This window comes from Nematolebias whitei, chromosome 11, assembly GCF_014905685.2.
Source record: "Nematolebias whitei isolate Nwh7 chromosome 11, NemWhi1, whole genome shotgun sequence".
In the NCBI taxonomy this organism is placed as follows: Eukaryota; Metazoa; Chordata; class Actinopteri; order Cyprinodontiformes; family Rivulidae; genus Nematolebias; species Nematolebias whitei.
In genome coordinates this window covers 29,071,502-29,092,478 of record NC_056508.1, presented here as the reverse complement: position 1 = coordinate 29,092,478, position 20,977 = coordinate 29,071,502, and the positions used below count along the sequence as shown (strand labels likewise).

Sequence of the window (20,977 nt, the reverse complement as noted above, 5' to 3'; positions counted from 1 at the left end):
TATATATATGCTCATAAAACTTCATGTTGTTTTCAGGATTTAATGAACCATCCCTTGAGTTTTGCTGCTGTGGGTCAAAGCTCTTCAGTTCTCCTCTGTTATCAGTTCATGCTCAGCAGTAGAGATGGTTCAAGGTAAACATTTGCTGGAGTCTTTGGCGTTCTTTAATATTCATTGAATTTTTTAAATACCACTGAAGTAGACACTGAATTGATGTATCATGGATTGACTTGAAAGGAGACAACACTTGAGAATGAATTATGAAGGTAAATTAGAAAACTGGATTTTCAATTGATAATTCAGCTGTAGAAAATAATGGAGTTAGCTCATAAATGCATGACTAACAACCACTGTTTGAACACAAAAATAAAAGTAAATTTAGCTATTTTGTGCATATTTTGACTGGAAAACAAATTGTTTCTCCCAGGGATAGCTAATTTAAGCTTCCATTCATCCCTTCATGAATTTAATTAGTCTTTTCCGTTATGTGCCAATTTGAATGCTTTAATTTGTCACAAGTAAACCTAAATCAAACTGCAATGAGATAATCCTAACTTTTTTTTTTAATCCACAAGTTTCTGGGCTTTGAACTTTTATTAATAGACTCTGGGAGCTGCATTAAGAGACAAACAGAAAATCCCCATGTGAATCATTTAAGATAATGATCCACATCAGATGTGAATTTGTTGCAGTAGGTGGTCCAGACGCACAGCACGGGGGGTTCCGAGCAGAAACTGATGCTCTCACTACTTTGATTCTCCTTCTGTTCATCCTTTGTGGCACCTTTTAGTTTCTGATCCAAACGGAGCAAATCACGGAGATTTTCAGAACTTTTCCCCTCAAGACCTAACAAGTGGTTTTAAAAGAGAGGAAGCCGCCTACCTTCAGAACCGGGCAGATCCTCGGAACTTCAGGCCATCCTGGGTGAAGTTTGGATCTCCGGGCACAGCCGGAGGCATGGTTTAGTTCGTGCGCTCTGGAGCGACGGAGCACCGCGCGCGCCCTGCCCTCACAGCTGGCACCGCAGGGGTCACCTGCCAATCACCCGCCGGGACCAGATGTGAGTGATATAACCACAGCATGATTAGCCTGTTTTGAAAATTGGTCAGTTCACTTGCAGCGCACACGCGTCCCTTTTTATTTATTTATTTCAGCCCAATTCGTCCTCCAACCAGAGATGCGTCGTGCAGGGGGGGAGGAGAGAGGGGGAGAGAACCAGACTTGTGTCCTGACATCTGTCACTCTGTGTTGATCCTCTCATGGTCGCGAGAGAAGATCCACACTGGGATCTGTGATTTCTAGCATGCGCTTTTAAATTTATTTATTTATTTTTAATCTTGGCTGGGATCATTTTCATTTTCATGACTGTTTTTTTTTTGTTTGTTTTTTTGTGAGCAGGATTTCCTTATAGACTGAGACACTGATTCTGCATCTTCTTTTTTCATTTCAGTTCCTCCTGAGATGTAAAAAAAAAAAAAACAGCATCACAGGCAAACTGCCAACTCTATAATAAAGGGGATTGCCCATCTGCAAAGGGAACAAGGAAATCTGAACACAAGCCAGCATCAACAAATGTGACTTTACAGATATATCTATTTATCTATCTGTGATGGGAAAATAATAATAACTTTAAAAAGCTTCACTCAGTTTGCTGAAGTCAGAGCAGGACTGTTGTAAATCAGCTTAAGGTGATGCACTGAATATGACCAATATGACCACTAACATGTGTCAACATTGTCCCGTACTGAATCTTTCAACTTTATTATTATTATTTTATTTAACTTGTATTTATACAGGTAGTTTCACTGAGTCACGAGGATTCATTTTCAAGAGACCTGTTTTAGTCAGACAACATATATATAGTACAGTTTTACAACAACAAAAGCATTTAAAAACAAAAGTGTTATAAAATATATCAAATTAATGTAAAACATGGTAAAATGCTAAAAAATAAGAACATTGTGAACATCAACTAGTGAACCTCACAGGATCATATGTTAATTTAAAGCAAACAAGAAAGAAGTAACCATTTTCACTGTTGCTCACAGTATTTCTTCTCTTACACGGTTGAGATGTTGCATACTCTGTCAACATTTTAAATGAACCATGAGGGTCAAAGCAGAACTCCATGTTGTTGACTGACTGTGTTTTAATTATAGAGAAATAATAAATCCTCTTTTTTGTTTTTATCTGACAGACTGACCTGCAGCCTCTGGAAGGGGAAAAGTACACTGACAATGTAAAAGTGTGTATATTCTGCCCTCTAGTGTCAATTTGTGGTACTGCTTTTTGCCACACCACTGACAGTTTGAAGTCCCTTGAAGCTTCATTAGTTTTTTATTCTACAATTTTTGTTCTCATGAACCCCCATTTCTGTCCTTATAAAATAACACATTTTATTTATTTACTCATCCATTTATTTACTCATTGTTGCATTGCAATTTTCTAAAGATTTTCTAATCGGAATTTAAAGCAACAGGTTTTGTGTTGTTAGCGGTTTCCTATCCATCATAAAGCAATGCATACATTTAGCATTGATGGTGTATTTTGAATATTTTACTGTGAAGGACAGGAATGTTTTGTTGGCACAAAATATTTAGGGTGGACAGAACGCTTTAACAGCAGTTTTCTCACAAACTACACAACCTGACATGACTATTTCTGTCTGATCCATTCTATATGCTTGAGTAAAGCTGTCTCTACAGGTCTTGTCTTCATCTCTTTTCCCACTCACTTTCTGTCACTTTTTTTTTAAACCTCTAGAGCTGTTACTAGTACACTTCATGCCTGACATGTTTTCCTCACAGTGTAACAAAAATAGGTCAAACAGAGCAGGGGGAGCTGGGTATCAAAGTAAAGCTGGAGCGACGCTTTGTGGCGAGCAATAAATCACTGTAAATAAAATAAAACCTCTTCCTGAGGTGTAAACATGTAACTGTTTCTTTTGTTATGATTATGTTTTATATGCAATCCAGCTCTGATGACATGCATAAAATAACCAGAAACAGTTGAGCCATTATTCCCATTAAATTAATGCTTGATCAGGAGTTTTGAAGGACGACAGGAGAGGAGAATGCTGCATACGAGTCCAATGAAACTCTGAGATCTTGGATTTTATTTTTGTTGTGCTCGAAAGGAAAGACACATTTAATTATCAAATAAAGTAAACAATAAAGCAATTTTAGAAATGCTAATTTTAAAAAATGTTACAAGCGCGCAGATCAAACCAGGGAGAAGCAGCAAACCAGGAGGGACTGCAACGGTTTCTGAGCTCATGAATTATTTATGTGAGCGAGATATTTTCAGCTCTTCACATTATGGTTGTGAGGATCGAGTGAGTGGGACGTGTGGAGAGCAGAAGAGGAAGAAATCATTGTCTCGGTCTTCACTCAGCTTACTAATACTGAAATATAAATAAACTGTCTTCAATCTCAAACGCAAGAATAAGAAAAAACAACTGTAATAAAACTATCAAACTATAAATTGTTGGTGTTAATTAAAAAAAAACAATTTATTGTGTAAGTTTAAAAAGTGGCACATCTACTCTTTTATTATGTTTTTATTTCTATTGGATTTAAAAGGTTTGTTCGTTAAGTTTACTGCTGATTTTTAGGATTGTAAACAAACGATGAGACAGTTGCTGTAATGCAAAAGACAAAGGCGGGATTATACATTTTTTATATAAAAATTTAAACTAAACTGATTTTGGGAAGTGTCAGACACAGTTATGGACTAGTTGCTAAGTTTTGAAGAACAGAATCGATGCTCTTGTGCAAGGACAGGACATGCTACAAGGACAAAAAATGAGCCAGGCACCTTATTCTGTCAGTCCAACATCAATCTGCTTCCTTCAACGTGCATTCTTTGCTTTTTCTCTCTCAAATATTTCAGGATGTATCGAGGTCAAGGTTCTTTATTGTCATTCTCATCGCATGTGGTACATGTGGTGGAACAAAATTGTGTACACAGTGTCCCAGTTACATCCAACAAAAGTGAACAGACTGAAGAAGTCTTTCAGATGCAAGAAAATACTTTTCTACATTTTTTTTTTGTTTTTTGAACCCGTCCAGAGGATCTGACTTAACTTTTTTTAGATTTTTCTACCTGGATTATTGAGCATGCATCAGATTATCCAACAAAAGTATAAACTGTAAAAGAAAAACAGTAATAAGATCTAAGATATGAACTAAGAACTACGCTAAACTAAGAACACCAAGCACTTGTAGTACAAAAACAACCCACAGAACAACAGCAGCATGAACATGAGTCTGTGTGAGCAGATGAGCACGAATGAACGCAATAGCATGAAATAAATCAGCAGCATGAGATCAGCAGCATGACTAGTCAGCAATACATATCAGCAATCAAGTGGTATTACAGTGATTTTTTCTCTCTCACTGTGATTATTCTGGTTAGGGATTCATGAGTCTAACAGCTTCAGGGTAGAAGCTGTTCCTCAGTCTAGTGGTTCTACATTTAATGCTCTTCAACCTCCTGCCTGAGGGGAGCAGGGCAAAAAGTGTGTGTGCTGGGTGAGTGGGGTCCTTCATGATGCAGGTGGCCCTCTTCCTGCATCTGGAGGTGTAGATGTCTGTGATGGTGGGGAGGCTGACTCCAACAGACTTCTGTGCAGTTTCTTATAAGGCTATAAGGTATCTCTATTTTTTACATTTTGAGTTGTTTTTGTAAAACTACCAGGAAGTCCACGTCATTTTCATCAGATCTGACAAATGCTACAGGGCTCAAAAATAAAAACAAAAAGCTGTAATTTCCATAAACAAGTGCGACAGAGAGTTTTCTTCAGCTGAGTTTGTGATAAAACAAAACACTGAAATCTTTCTTTACTTGTTTTGAAGTTTCCTCTGAGCTATCTTTGTTTGACCCTAAAATGCTTCAGTTTATGTTTTATTACCTGATCGTTTTCTTTTTCTTCAAACTGCTCCGTTTCATAAAACAGATACAAACACAAGACAGATACTACAAAGTAGAAAAGCTTTAAATGCTATACAAGCCTTTACACATGTGTGCAAGCCATGAGCATGTCTTTATGTTGGCATTTTAAAATAAAAACTAAATGTTCTCATCTGATCATTGAACAAATTTTGAGCAGAGCAATACAGCAGTAAATATCATGAAAATACATTAAATTGTATAAATTCATAAATTATTCCTCCTATGGATCAGCACATTTAATGGCAACTTATTGGGGACTCAGTGAGGTCTTTGTGTGTCCTTCAGCCACATGCTCACCTTTCACGTGTCTCAAAAAGACGTCTCTTGGTTTGGTACGTGCACTGTCCTTGCAGCCTTATTGGATGATGTGCGCTCCTTCTTGTGTAACAGGTCACACCCGAAACACTGGTGAGTTTTTGAAAATGATGCTGAAGGTTATTTTTATTTTCAAACAACCCTCCTCCTTTTCCATCATAATTCATATTTATCACCTCACAATGTCAAGTCAAGGCCTCCGTGCACACACTTTTCCAGTGACAAACATGCACAGTCCATTAAACAGGAAAGCTGCTTCTTTAAAGGAGGGGGAGTATGAGTGATGAAAACAGGCATCCCCCACTTTCTCTCTCTCTCTCTCTCTCTGAAACACATACAAGTGGATTTACACGTGCACACTGCATGGTTTCCCTTATGGAAAATGATGTGCCATAAAGAAAGCTCACGTTGACAGGCTTTTAAGTGAGCTGCGTATTAAGTTGTAAATCAGCTCCTGCCGATAGGAGGAAAGTGCTCCCTGGCTTTAATTTGGCTTATTGGATATAGCCCTGCATAAAATACACACACAAGTGCCCTTGTGTTGATCAAAATGATTGATAAGGAAGAATCTTGGAAGGCAAGTACATTAGAAATCTAGATTTTATTATATCAGAGTGGCCAATAAAGAGAATGCATGAAACACAGAGCATCACATCTGACTTGGACACAAAAGTGCAATATAAAGGATTTATTTGTCATCAGGTTAGATTAATGAGAAAAAAATAAAGAATCTTTGTGGGGTTTTCCTTTGGTCTGTGTTCCAGCGAATAGACAAGTCCTTACAGAAGAAAGTTCATCTCCGAAAGAGATTCAGGTTTTGTCAGCAACCTCAAATCATTCGTTTGGAGAGTTAACTCTGTTAGCACATTATCTCACCACTGGATGGTGTTTAATACATTTTTCAGGTAATAATCATTGAATGGATCCATATAAATTAATAACTTTGAGAGACATCTTATTTCAAGATGGCTGCCAAAGCCGCTCGGCCTTAGAAATTAAAATGTTAAAATTCAGTTAGTTTTTCAGATAAAATGCTCAAATATGGTGTGACTGTCATTCATAACACAACTTATTGATTGTTAAACATTTTAGCATCAATCTTTGGAGCCAAATTTGTTTGTCTTTGTTAGCATAATTATTAGTTATAAAGTACAGTAAGTAGGTAGTAAGTAGTTATAAAACTATTAGTGCTTAGTGTATTCTTAGTTCATATCTTAGATCTTATTACTGTTTTTCTTTTACATATATACTTCTGTTGGATGTAACTGGGGCTCTGTGTACACAGTTTTGTTCCACCACATGTACCACATGAGATGCGAATGACAATAAAGAAACCTTGACCTTGACCTTGACCGTGATAATATCTAATGAACATTTTAATGAATTTAGAGTCTATCCCATTCATAAAGGGCACCGCAGCTAATAGAAATTAGCCAGCTAGCCAACAATAGCTACAACCCAGTAACTTTAGCAGATATTGTATGGGTGCAAATTCCGGTCATAAATATTTTAATATTTTAGAATCACACTGATGTCTTGTTTCCAAAACTGAGTTTTCAAAATCAAAAATTAAAAGTAGATTGAATAGTGTTCTCTAAAAGAAAAAAATTACTAACTTGAATTCTTGTTGAAATATATAATGCCTTATGCTGATTCTACAAATAATCAGACATTGTTTCTGCACAGAATTATCCATCCATTATCTTTACCCGCTTCTTCCTTTTCAGGTCACTGGGGTCACTGGTGCCCATATCCAGCAGTCACTGTGCGAGAGGCAGAGGACACCCTGGACAGGTCTCCAGTCCATCACAGGGACACAGAGAGACAAACGAGACAAACAACCATTCACTCTCTCACTCACACCTAGAGACAATTCAGAGTTATCAATCAGCCTAACATGCATGTTTTTGGTCTGTGGGAGGAAACTGGAATACCTGGAGAAAACCCACATGCACTGAGAGGTGCACACTCCACCCAGAAAGGCCCCCACCAGCCAGAATTTGATGGGATGACGTTTACACTGAGAGGCAACAGCTCTACCAACTGCGCCACCGTGCCGCCCCAGATTTGTATCAACACTTGTAAACCTCAGTGATTCGATGTAATTTGAATTGTTTTTGTTTGTTTTGTGTTCTTTTACCAGCAAGGACCGTCCACTGAAGCAGAAATGATACAGTATCAGGTTTGTGGCGTTTTGTTGTTACACTTACACAGTTTGGCCAGTAGGTGGGAGTATAGAGAATCACCTGTATGGGGGTTGTATGTGGAAATTTTAACACATGCCAGTACATACATTACACAACAGCATTAAAAAAATAAAAAAAAACACAGGAAAGGAATGTGTTTGTTTGGGCAGGAGATATGAGAGCAGCACATATTAAAAGAAGAATGGCAAGAAAAGTCCAGTCAGCAGTGATGATAGTGTAAGACTAGACAGAAAACAACACAGCCAATGGGCAGAGTTCGATTTTACTGGACTACACTGAAACAGAGACATGTTTATAATCATCCCACTATGAGCAGAACTAAAGAGCTTTCTGCTCTCCAACCTCACTCGCTTTACTTCCATTCACTCTTCATTGTTTTTTTAAACAAAAGGGCCACTTTGCTTTCTCAGTAATCCACAGAGAAGGAGAGATTCACTTAACAGTAGAAGTAGGACAAAATAAAAAACATCTAAGATTTGAGGGCTGATAGCTTTCAGAAAACACAAACGTAAGCAAGAAAAGCCTCTCGGGGGGATCATCATTTTATGGGAAGCACATGACAAAAACGCAGGAGTGGCTTGAGGTTCTCATAAACTTTTATTATTAACATAATCGTCAAAGTGACATTTTTTACTATAGTGTTTCCTAATGTAAATTTATTTCCAAATAATTGGACTTGACTCAGAAAGCATTCTCTGTTATTAGGTTTGTGTCCATTGACAGTCTTTGTGCAAGTTATGGTTAACATTTAGGCGTATCATTTCTTTGTGTGTAAATGTGATTCAGTCTTTTTCATTCAGATAAAAGCTTTTACACAGATATTTGGAAAAATAAACTGATAAATAAAGTCTAGAATTAATCTATCCATTCCCTTTCTTAACCTGCTTTCTCCTTTCTGTGTCCTGGGGCTCCAGCTATCATTGTCCATCACAGTGACACAGAGAGATAATTTGATGCTCTTACTCACACCCAGGGAGGATTTAGAGTTACTAATTAATCTAACATGCATGTTTTGGTTTGTTGGAGGAAGTGGAGTACCTGGGAAAACTATACAGAGAGAACATGCACACTTGCTGTAAGGTGACAGCGCTAACCACTGCGCCATCGTGCCGCCCGCCATACATCATGTAAAGTAAAATATAACTCAAGATACACAAAGTAAGGAGACATAAAGCACAAAATGTCTTTGACCAAAGCTTGCATACGTATTTTAATCAGTCAGTCTTTACATTGTATGAGGCTCAAAGCTGAGCGTGATGGCATTCAAATAAGAAAACATTGAAAATAAATTAATGACAGATTTGTTTGACATTTTCTGGCAGCACGTACAATAAAGGTCCTCACAGAAATGCTTCATTTGGACATATTTGTGTTGTAGCATAAACAGAGACACCTACTGTACAACTTTTGATTTCATCGATGAATTCAGAAAGCACACATTTCAATTCCCTTACACGCAGGAATCTTTACAAATGGCAGAAGCTTGTCTCAAAGCAGAAGCTTTAGGCATTTTAAGACATAAGACATCATTTGAAGCAGCTGCAAGTCGTAAATATTTAAACATGGCTACAGGAGAGCAAACCCATCAGCAGCAGGGTACAGTCCATTGTGGCCTCGAGGTTTGATAAAGCCACAGGTTGGTGTTTGCCCTGACATCAGGCATGTTCATACAGATGATTTTTCTCAGGCAGTGTGTGCACGTGCGTACACAGGCGTTCAAATGCCCAGCGTGGATCTATGCGTGTGCATGTCCACTTGCTTTTGTTGTGGTTTCCAGGAAAGAGGTGTTTTCTGTGGTTCAGCACCTAACATGTCCTGTTGGTTTCTCCAAGAGCACGGTGTTATCTTGACAGACAGTCACTTCAGTTGTGTTTTTGGTAACAAGAACTGAAAAGAAAGAAGTTCGCGCCGAGCTTAAAGTGACATCGGTGTTCCACAAAGGAACACCTTAAATGAATTATAGTGTAGAAAACAAAATGTGGGCTGTGTTTATCTTGCTTCCATCAACACATTTTCCTCTCTCGACATTTCCGCTCTTCCGTTCGTGGCAGCTTGCCCTGCCTGATGCTATAGCTGATCTCATATTGTATGTCAACACGTTCTTGCAGAATCTCGCTTCTGTTTATTTACTATGTGTTGAATATATACAGGCTGTAAACAGTGTGTTGGGATGAAACAGAACACAGATTACCGGTGTCATTTGAGCATGCCTTTAACAAGACCAGCTGTTGTCTCTAAAAGCCAGAAACACTCAGCTCGTGTGCATCTAAAAGCCTTCCATTTCCCTCACTCTTTCTCCCTAACGCTCAAATATACAGATAACACAACACACTGAGCCTGATGGATCGATGTACCAGCAATAGGGGCACTCAGACGGTTCCTTGGAGCATTATAATTCACTCGGCTGAGCAAAAACTCCAACCGTCTATGAATCTCCGTGCATGCATTGGGCTGTCAGCAGGTCGTAGCTGTTTTGCCTTCATTAGTACACGCCATTTCTGGGTTATGGCTGAAAACTGCTGAACTGAATGGGGATGTCATTGTCGTGACACCCTCTCAGACCTACCCTGTCTCCTTTCACCATCAACCTGCTGTTACACCCTGAACTCTTCAAACAATAAAGCTGCCTCATGGACACACACGCCTGTCTGTGAATACTTTAAATGGATTGTGATCAAAGCAACGGCACCTCTCTAAATATAGGGATACAATGAAGTCAGTTTAGTCATAAAATAGTATTCATATTAGTGCATGCTACAACTTTAATGGACATGCAACTTCACAAAAGTGACAGTAAAAAGGAGAATCCAATTTATGTCTTACATTACTGCATGTCAGTATCGTAGACCAATAGAACGACTGCTGAATTTGCAGCAAATTGCGATAAAGATACTTGATACACTCCAAGATATTTGATTTTATGTCATCTCAATTGAAATATCTAGATTATTGTTGTATTTTTTATGTTTCCAGAAGCCGACAGTTGTACTAATTTAGTTATATTGCTTAGTGCGAGGGGGGAATTAGGCATGGCGGTCTAAAATGACGCATCAATTTGATTAGAAAAACTTAGAGTTTCAGTGATGCACCACTGAATTCTATAAGCTAGCTTATTGTTTCTTAAAGTTGGACAGCAAAAAAATACAAAGGTCACATTGCAGGAAAATACTGTAGTTTCAGACAAACATTCGTTGAATTCCATCTTTGGTTGTAAGCATTTCTGAAAATCTATGACTTTCAGCATTAACACAGGTGCATCAGGTATAATAACAAACTTTTCTGCAAAGATTTTTTTAACCATGTTCGCTTTGAATTTAAAAATACCAACAAAAAATTAAAACCCACAGTAATCTTGTTGTAATATGGAATGATATGAAGTCCTGGTCAACAATGCTTATGCCTGACACTAACACTTCAATGGAAAGAAAACATATATTTCATTCAACGTAGTGCTTTAACAATTCAAATATAAAATTAAAACATATAAATATAAAAAAGGAGTATAAAAAGCCATAAGAAATCAAATGAACCCATCAATAAACAAACATGCACAATGTTCAAAAAGACATTTTTTAGTTCACCTGCTTGTCAGCATTTGATCAAGATAAAAAAGGCAGACTTTTGGCTAATGTTTACATACAGTATATTCTACTGTAAATCCATGTAAGCCTCATTAAAAAGACACGGCAGGTAAAGATCATGTGCTGTTTTGGTCCAGATTTGCAGCCCACCACAGCCTTTTTAATGCTGCTTTCCTCTAAATAAATTCTGCAAGGGCTGAAAGAAGCTAAAGTGCACTCATAATTCTTATCTGACAAAGAAATTGACAATTGTTAATCTGACCAAAAACATATTGATAGAAATCTCTGTGTCTCTCTGTTGCTCAGCTCAAGGTTTCCCTAACAGAGCAGTGGCGATCTTGGCGATTGTATCCTTTTCTGACTCAGGGTTGTGGCAGTTAAAGCAACAGATTAAAGCTGCTCCTGAATGGCCAGATTTAATCACGAGCTGAGAATTTCTTAAGAAAGATCTGAACCTATTGCCATTGTCCATCTTCTCTATAGCAGTTTAAATAATTAGATAGATGATAGTGGTCCCTTTATGTTGTTATGACTGGTTATTACTGGTTTAGCTACTACTTGGCTACCGTTGCAAGCAGGACGACTACTGTTATAAACTGATGTTATGTGATTCTAACTCCATGCAGACAAAATGTGCTAAAGACAAGTGGCAGTTTTACAATATGCACTGATTAGTCCACAAGATGTGGGACAAAATGAGGTCTTCTCCATAAACCCTTTCTGCAAGGTAATTTTCCACCCCCTCTGTTCGTTGCGCCTGTACTGGATAGCATAATTCTTCAGCAGAGGGAAACATCCATCTATCATTCAGCTTAAGTCTAAGAGGATCATCTTTCACGGCTCATTTTATACATCTGTGCGCATTTTAGTGATATTTACATAGTTAGTGTTAGCCAGTGTGCAGTTTCCTGTTTTCTTGCTCTCCGGTCTGAAGTCCTCTGTGCTGTGGTTCACAGTCTCCTGGATCTCCACATAGTCGGATTTGCTGAGAGTGGATCCACTGCCACTTCGTCCACTCTTCTTCAGCTCATCAGCTGAGCTGGCTTTAGGCACGCTTGGGGTGTTTAGATACTGTGCCTGTTCCTCACCTTCAGTCTCTCTGTGGTAGAAGTAATTGAAATTTGACACAATGACAGGCACAGGCAAGGCGATAGTCAGCACACCAGCAATTGCACAGAGGGATCCCACAATTTTTCCTCCAATGGTTGTTGGTACCATGTCTCCATAGCCAACGGTGGTCATGGAAACCACTGCCCACCAAAAGGCTTCAGGGATGCTGCTAAACTGTGAATCTGGCTCATCTGCTTCTGCAAAGTAGACAGCACTAGAGAAGAGGATTACACCAATAAACAGGAAGAAGATTAGGAGGCCAAGCTCCCGCATACTGGCCTTTAGAGTTTGTCCTAGGATCTGGAGCCCCTTGGAGTGGCGTGAGAGTTTAAAGATTCGAAACACTCTTACAAGACGAATGACACGAAGGATAGCCAAGGACATAGCTTGCTGGCCTGTCTGGCCATCCTCTGGCCTCTCTGCAAGCTCTGTGCCCAGGGTGATGAAGTAAGGGATGATAGCCACAATATCTATGATGTTCATGATGTTACCAAAAAATCCAGCTTTGCTTGGACAGGCAAAAAACCTAACAAGGAACTCAAAAGAGAACCATATGATGCAGAGGGTCTCCACAATAAAGAAAGGCTCTGTAAAATATGATGAGCTGTCATACCTAGCAGTGACGTTGGACTTCAACTGAAAGTGATTGTTGTAAGTCTCCCTATCTTCATTTCGGAAAAGAGGCAGTGTCTCCAGGCAAAAGCTGACAATAGAGATAAGAATCACCATAACAGAGATGATGGCAATGATTCGAGCTGGGCCTGAACTCTCTGGGTATTCAAACAGAAGCCACACTTGTCTCTGAAACTCATTCTCTGGCAGTGGTCGCTCCTCCTCTTTTATGAAACCTTCATCCTCCCTGAAAATTTCCATAGCTTCCTCCCCCAATTCATAAAACCGAATCTCTTCAGAAAAAATGTCCAGTGTCACGTTGACAGGGCGACGTAGCCTCCCTCCCGATTGGTAATAATACAAGATAGCATCAAAACTTGGACGATTGCGGTCAAAAAAGTATTCATTTCGGAGAGGGTCAAAATATCTCATTCTTTTTTTGGGATTACCCAGCAGAGTCTCTGGAAACTGGGAGAGTGTCTTGAGCTGGGTCTCAAAGCGTAAGCCTGAGATGTTGATGACAACCCTTTCACAACATTCGTGATCCTGCTCAGGGTCATATTGTTCATGAGGCTGACCTGAATGCGCCGCTGCTTCATCTGCAGGGTCGCTGGTGGCAACCGTCATGGTGGAGGGAGATGAGGCCTGCAGCTTTCAGACAGGGTGGGGCCACGTTGGGCCACGAGGATCTAAAGACTCCACACACTTGAGGGCTCAGGCACAGGCAGATCTGCCTGCAAACAGCTACGGGGACAGAAAGGAGAGCAAGGCTAATGTGAATACTAGATGCTCCATGCTGTTTTGTATGCAACAAAATCTTTACCATTCATATTTATTGCTTCATAGAATATTTAGGGTAAGTCCATCCAACAGTTTTTGATACATTTATTTAAAACAAACCCAAAAAAAAAAAAGAACTGTCACTATTTTTCAGGAACAATGTTATGTAGAGATGTTCCTGCAAATCCACAAAAACAGAACAGCTGAAAATAACTGGAGGTTAGGTTAGGTTAGGGGGACTGTTGGAGCCTCATTGGCTCCAGTGGGTCTATGAGTATTAAGTTATGAGTTCTCTCTCATATGAGCACCCTGCAGGATCAATATGCTAGCCACTAATACTGCATCCACTCTCAGAGGGTGCAATTATAGCAAACAGATCTGATTATATGCTGAGTGCTCTATAGAACCTCAGATCTGGTTCCTCTCTGTGTGGTTGTGAACAGGATTCACTTCTAAAACATAAAGAAATTGCATAAAGTCAGCTTAGATATTTAGTTTAGTTTTGTTAGATTATTTAGGAAATTGGGTCAAAACATCCCTGATTTGCATACCTTGCATTTACATACTAAATCTGCGTCTTGTTGCTTTTCAAACGTTACATCAGAACATATATACTGTAAAATCTAAAGCTCACATCTATTCTGGCACTCATGAGGCTTGTTTACAAAGTATTTCCTGGTGGAAAAACTGGCCCAGATTAAATTCAAAGTGAGCACCCTCATTCAAGACTCCCCGGGTTCTGAAGCGAGGCAGCAGGGGGTTTATAACAAGTATGAGGGGGGCAAGGTGTAAGGACGCAGGATTTACCTCACTTGCTTCAACAAAATGTGATGCAGCAATAAATTGCAGATTGAAGCAAGCTGGGGAGGTGATGAGGAGAAACACTAATCTCACAGAAAATGCTGTGATAAGCTGTTAGCCCCCCTCGTATCCAGAATGTGCTGCAAGCAACATGAAAGGTAAATCTTTTCATTTGGTATTTGCAGGGAGTGACTGATGAAGGCGCGGGAAGCACTGCTGACAGCCTTTTCCCCTCAGAAACACCCAGCCATATTATAAGGCACCTGTTTGAGCCTTAAACATGTTTAGATCTTTTTGTTCTTTGGTTGCATTTCATACTTTGTTGTTTATGAAAAGCAAACTAACACAACTCAAATTGCTGATTTGTTAAAGATCCTCAAAAATAATAAAAAAAAGGACACTTGTGTTTATAGCCCTTTCCATAAATAACACAAACCTCTGATGTCATTTTTAATTTCAAGATGGAAGAGGAAAAACACTTTTTTTTTTTATGAAACAAACTGGAAATAAAGCAGCCAAGTTCATGCATTTGGGATAATGAGGCATTAAATGGCATCTTGTTCGGTGAGCTTGGGTTTGGATGGGCAGGTGTCATGCTCAAGCCATTTGCAGCCTCTACATGTATCCTCTGTGGACGGGCAGCCACAGCATCTCCATGCACTAAAACAAAGCAGCATAGCATTCTTATCTCCGGACTATAGCATCAGAAAGGACATGCAGGAGAATTCACCGCGGTTCTCTTTCTTGGTGCGCAGATTCATGAATTTTATCCAGTTTGTCTCTTCTTTTAAGTTGCCTTCCGGTCCTCCTCTATTTCTCCCTCCTATCTGTCCTTCAGTTATTTGACTAATCTGCGCTGCTGCTGCTGCTGAAGCTGCAGTGTCATCTCATCACGACTGGCTGTGCCGGTCTCTTCCCTCAGTCTCTCATATTTCACCATATTTCTCCAGAGCTGGGATGAGTGGGCTGCAGCTGAGCATTGCAGCGCATACTAAAGGCTCTCGCGCGCCTCGCCCCATCCCTCTCTTCCTCCTCTCTCATCGTGGGTTTCACATTAAAGAGGAAGAGTCTCTGTTCACCACAACCTCCCCTGAGAGATTTCACGTTAAACAGAAACCGATCAAAATATTTATCAGATTGGTTAGTTTTGTTTTCAGATGTTCTAAATATAGTGGGATGCAATCAGTGCATCAAAACAGTAGGATGGATGTCCTTTAAATTTTCTGTAACTTGCACATTATCACCCGTCGCTGGAAGACGAAGCGGACGATAATGTTTTTTAAAAATGTTTATTTGTTTTGTTTATCTGCGTGTGTAACTGTTAGCAAAATATTGCATGCAGGGCCGGCCCAAGGCATAAGCAAACTAAGCTGCTGCTTAGAGCCCCGGGGCCACTAGGGGGCCCCCCAAGTGGAATTGATTATTACTTTATGGGATTTCTATGATTCTATTTAACATTTTAAGTTCAGCTTTTGCAAATTGTTGCATACATTTACATAGTTTTAAGAACTAATTATTCAACTTTAAATTTCTTTCTTAAACCTTTTTTATGTGGTTTCAAGTAATTGTTCATTTACATAATTAAATATTTCTTTGATTTTATTATTTTATTTTACAAATTGTATTTAATTTGCTCTGTTTTTGCTCTATTTATTATTATTATTATTTGCATCTAAGTTATTTTATCTGTTGTTTGTTGTTGATCTTGCATTACAAATTATTTTGAACATTACTGCTGCTGTTCTTTGGAACCAAAGATAATAAACCAGATTACACTTTTGCTGTAAAATACACACAACTGGCTTTAAGCATTAACCTTTAATTTAATCATTAAGCACACAATGTGATTATGATAGAAAATGGAGAATTTACTTGTAGTTACTTTCGTACAGATGAACATGCAGTACTTTCTGTTTATCACGGTTGTGTGCAGTTGCTCATGAGGTCGGCCGCAGGGCTTTATCATCTTTTACACTTCTTTCAGACTCAGTTTAGGTTTTGGAAACGGAATAAACTATTTCACCCTCTAAAGCAGAGCTGTTCAACTAAACTGCTCAGGGGACCACAGTGACTAAAAGCCAGCAGCTCAGGGGCCGGACATCCAGCAATTAAAGTCTTTATGTAAATAAACCAAGTATTATAATGATGTGTTACCTTTTGAATTTGTTTGTTTTGTTGCATTGAATCATAAATGCAATAAACAGAACCCAAACCCAGAACTGCCCCAATTTTTAAAAATTTTTTTTTTCAGCGGTGCTTAGTTAAAATTTAGGGGTACTTGAGCACCCCCAAAAAGAGCTAAAATCACCACTGGTGATGGTACATGAGACAGATTCCAAACATATTCTGAGCACTTACAGACCTTGTTAAAATGTTTGCCTAATTGTCTGTTAGAAAAAAAATCTCATGAACTAGACTGGCTTTGATAAAAAAAACTACTGGAAGTATGGCGGCTATAATATGGCTATAACTCAGCCAATTTTACAAATATTGAGACACAATTTGAGTGATCCACACACAGCACAGTGTTAAACCTCATGAGACTGCAATAAATAGATCAAGAGTAACGTAAAATTTTACGTTGGAACAAAGTGGTTACCAAGTCATCGTTTTTTTAATCTTTGTTTAAAAGTCTGTCATGAAAGGGGCAATATGCATTCTTATTGTGTTTCACGTCATCAAATATTTAAAGTAAAATATGTGTCACACTGGTTTCATGAACACAAGTTTATTGCAGTAATAATTTATGAAACTTCATATAACATCTACAACCCATTTATTAGACATTAACACTTTTTGTTTGAGTCTCCCAAGACATTCTTGTAAAAGAGATTAAAAATCTCAATGAATTTAATTCCTGGTAAAACAAAGGTTTAAATAAATAATAATAGTATTTAGTCACATGAACTGCTGTGCAAAGTTTATCCCTAACTCTGTTTTCTTCAGTTCTTAAAAGTAGGCCAGGTGAAAACCCAGAACTGTCTCCAAACAGGCAGAGAGCAAGAACTACACATAAAAGGATACGTTTCCTCAACTCCCCAGGTAATCCTCCCCTGTTTGTTTATGCTGCTCAGGTTCAACACAATGTGAATTCTTCACTTGTCCATGTGTCCAAATACTGATTAAGATGGAGATGCTGGGCCTCTGGGACAGCAGCTGAAGCTCATTATGCCGAGCCAATTTTTCTGAAGGTCTCCATAAGAAGCTATTGACACTTTTACATCAACAAGCTGATTAATGACCAAAAACGTTTATATCCTCATCGACTTTGGATAAAGAAGGTTCTTTGTGATGTTCTGTGAAGGTGACATCCAAGCCAGAAACATCCATTGCCTTGTGGCGGAAGTGTAATAATTTGTCAGCATAGTCATGGTTACACAAGTTGGCTTGTGACACTGGGAAGAGAATTAAGAAAAATGAGATTGTGTTTGCTGTGATTGAGACAGGATTGCATTTTGTCGTCTTTGGACTAATTTATTTAAATGGAGCAAATATTTACGTAAATACTAGGGGCCCCGATTTTCTTAATTTTGGGAAATCGGACGATACTTGCTTGAGAAACCGATTTTACAGATTTTTTTTTTTTGTTTTAACAACAATTGTCTTAACTTCATTTATATTTCAGAGCACTACCTCATGGCCAGTTAAGACAAGTTTGTATTGTAGGTTATTGTTCAAGGGCATGTTTTTCAACAAAATAACATTGGATAACTGAGGGTGCATTGTGACCTTATAACACCTGACAGTGTTTCTCATAAAACAACATCGGTATCGGTCGAAATCAAAATTGGCTGATCAGACTTTTTAGACATGGGCGATCAGTGATTGACCAGAAAACTGCAATCGATGCACCCCTAAAAATTATCAACATTTTCACATTTCATGATCTTTGAGTGGACGAGCAAATCATTGTTATTTAAATAAAACAAATACTTTAAAAGCAAATGGCAGCAGGTTTAGGAGGTAAACACAGACATCCCTCTCCCTAGCAAAACACTCCAGCTTTTACTGGGAAATCCCACGGTGTTCGCAGACCAGAGAGGATACATACCGTATTTTTCGCCTTATAAGTTGCATTTTTGTGCATAATTTGCATGCCCTGCAACTTATACACCGAAGCACCATATTTATGGATTTCCCCCCATATTTATAAACCAATTTGGCTGAGATATGACCGTTTCATTCATTCTGACTGAAATATTGAACACTACAATTTTCAGCTGCTAAATGGTGCCAGAGTAGCTGTTGTGTCATGTAATAGGTAAAAGTGGCTATTAATGACACAATCGGCTTGCCAAAGTTGCCATATTCGTCCAGCTCGCCTGGAGCCACCATCAAATCAGCTTCATTTTGCTGTGCCGCCCCGGCGAGATGCAGCTAATTTGACCATTGAAGTGCATTTATTAAGTAAAAGTTCAACTGGTACTCACCAGTGAAGATACGACAACTTGAAGGAGGAGTTCAGCTTCAGGATTATTTGCAACTTTCCTGCCAGTTCTGTGATTTAATACGTATTGTAGATAGATGCTCCCTCCATTTCAGCAGAAAGCTATGACTGAAAGCACTGTTGGCTTCTGGGTAGTGTAGTTCTTTTTGAATGGTGTTACAGTGTAGGCTTATTGAAAGAAAACTACAAAATGGTGATGCCTGTCCCAAGTTTTTTTTTTTTTTTGTTAACTTCTTATCCCATACTATCCCAACCACGTGAGTAATATTATAGGGGAGTGGTGGCGCAGAGGTTAGAGAAGGTGGGCCTGTGATCGGAAGATTGCCGGTTCATGCCCCGGTACAGACAACATCAAAAATGTGGGTAGGGTAGGTGAAGCACCCACATCGGCCCCCACCCTCATTCGCCCCACTCTGGGCCCATGAGCAAGGCCCTTAACCCCCATCTGCTCCCTAAACAGGTCTCTCTTGTAAATGAGTTCTCGTGGCTCAATGAGACTACCTGTATAAATAAAGGCTAAATGAAAAAAAAAAAAATAAATAAAAGTTGGCAATCATTGAAAATGATAATAGTGGTCCTTCTACAGCTGCAGAAAGAAAAGCTTTGCAGAGAGTGGTGAAGGCTGCACAGAAATCTGTTGGAATCAGTCTCCCCACCATCACAGACATCTACACCTCCAGATGCAGGAAGAGGGCCACCTGCATCATGAAGGACCCCACCCACCCAGCACACACACTTTTTGCCCCACTCCCCTCAGGAAGGAGGTTAAGGAGCATTAAGTGTAGAACCACTAGACTGAGGAACAGCTTCTACCCTGAGGCTGTTAGACTCATGAATCTCTAACTAGAATAATCACTGTGAAAAACCATATCATGTTGCTGCTGATCTGTTTCATGTTGCTGCTGATCTGTTTCAATGTTGATGTGTTCATGCGTGCACATCTGCTCACAGACTCATGTTCATGTTTGTGCTGATGTTCAATGTTTTATGTTATGAGTGCTTAGTGTATATTTAGTTGATGTTTTTCTTAGTTCATATCTTAGATGTTATTACTGTTTTTCTTATACATTTTATTGTTGGATGTAACTGGGACCCTGTGTACATAATTTCGCTCCACCACATGTACCACATGAGGTGCGAATGACAATAAAGAAACTCTGACTCTGACTCTGACTCTGACTAAAGTCTAACTTCAAAGTAGTGAGGGACTACTGTACTCCAGTTTCCTCCCACAGACAAAAACATGCATGTTAGGCTGATTGGTAACTCTAAATTGTCCCTAGGTGTGAGTGAGAGAGTGAATGGTTGTTTGTCTCCTTTATGAGTCCCTGTGACGGACTGGAGACCTGTCCAGGGTCCCCACCTTTCTCACAGTGATGGATGGATATGGGCACCAGTGACCCCCGTGACCCAAAATGGAAGAAACGGGTAAAAGATAATGGATGAATGGATGGATGGATGGAAGTTTAGTTATATTTATATTGTTGGGACAAAGTTTACCCAAGAGCTTTCAGAGGTAGAATCCCTGTCACCATTTCAGACACCCCTCATGTCTTCAGGTCACCTTGAGGCAACTATAGCTCTGAGCATTTTTCATTGTCTGACTTTCTTTCTTTGTTTTTTTTATTTTGAGCGAACCTACTTCCAACAGCAGGTAATTGATTGTACAGTGAGTGAGGAGGTCGCCTGTGCTTGAGCTTTATTTGAGGTGAACTAAAGCTATGGATTTTGGTGATTTTTGTAGAGCTGCACGTTAAAAATCTACACTCGTGCAGCAGAACATCTGTTACTAAAAAGAGAGGGTAAACAGAAGGAGACAGATCAGTATGGGAGCAGGGGGTGTCATGACAGCAGACTGCAGGAGAGGTGTTGTGTCCTGGATGTCCTCTGCTGGCACTGCAGCAGGTGATGGCTACCTCACAAAGACATCCTGGAGAAAAATACTCCAGGCTGCTTTGTGTAAGCAAGAAAACACCATAATAGAAATATTTTCTCTGAATTGTAAAACCACTCAGATAAAGTTACACACATTTTATCTTTTGTAACAGTGACACAAAACACATGTAGGTATGGTAACATCTTTGCTAATATCATTTATATTTACTTCATATAGAAGTAGATCATTAAAAAAAAATTAAAGTGCTGCTGCTGATTATTAATCCATGCAAAAG

General features: G+C 39.1%; 1 protein-coding gene across 1 annotated transcript; it reads right to left on the bottom strand.

Annotated features, from left to right (window-relative positions):
- Positions 1-11,596: 11,596 nt before the first annotated feature.
- Positions 11,597-13,405, bottom strand: kcna2b (potassium voltage-gated channel, shaker-related subfamily, member 2b). Its single transcript, XM_037684115.1, has one exon. It carries the CDS (start codon positions 13,403-13,405, stop codon positions 11,903-11,905), a length of 1,503 nt encoding a protein of 500 aa, XP_037540043.1. The 3' UTR covers positions 11,597-11,902.
- Between the last annotated feature and the right edge of the window lie 7,572 nt (positions 13,406-20,977).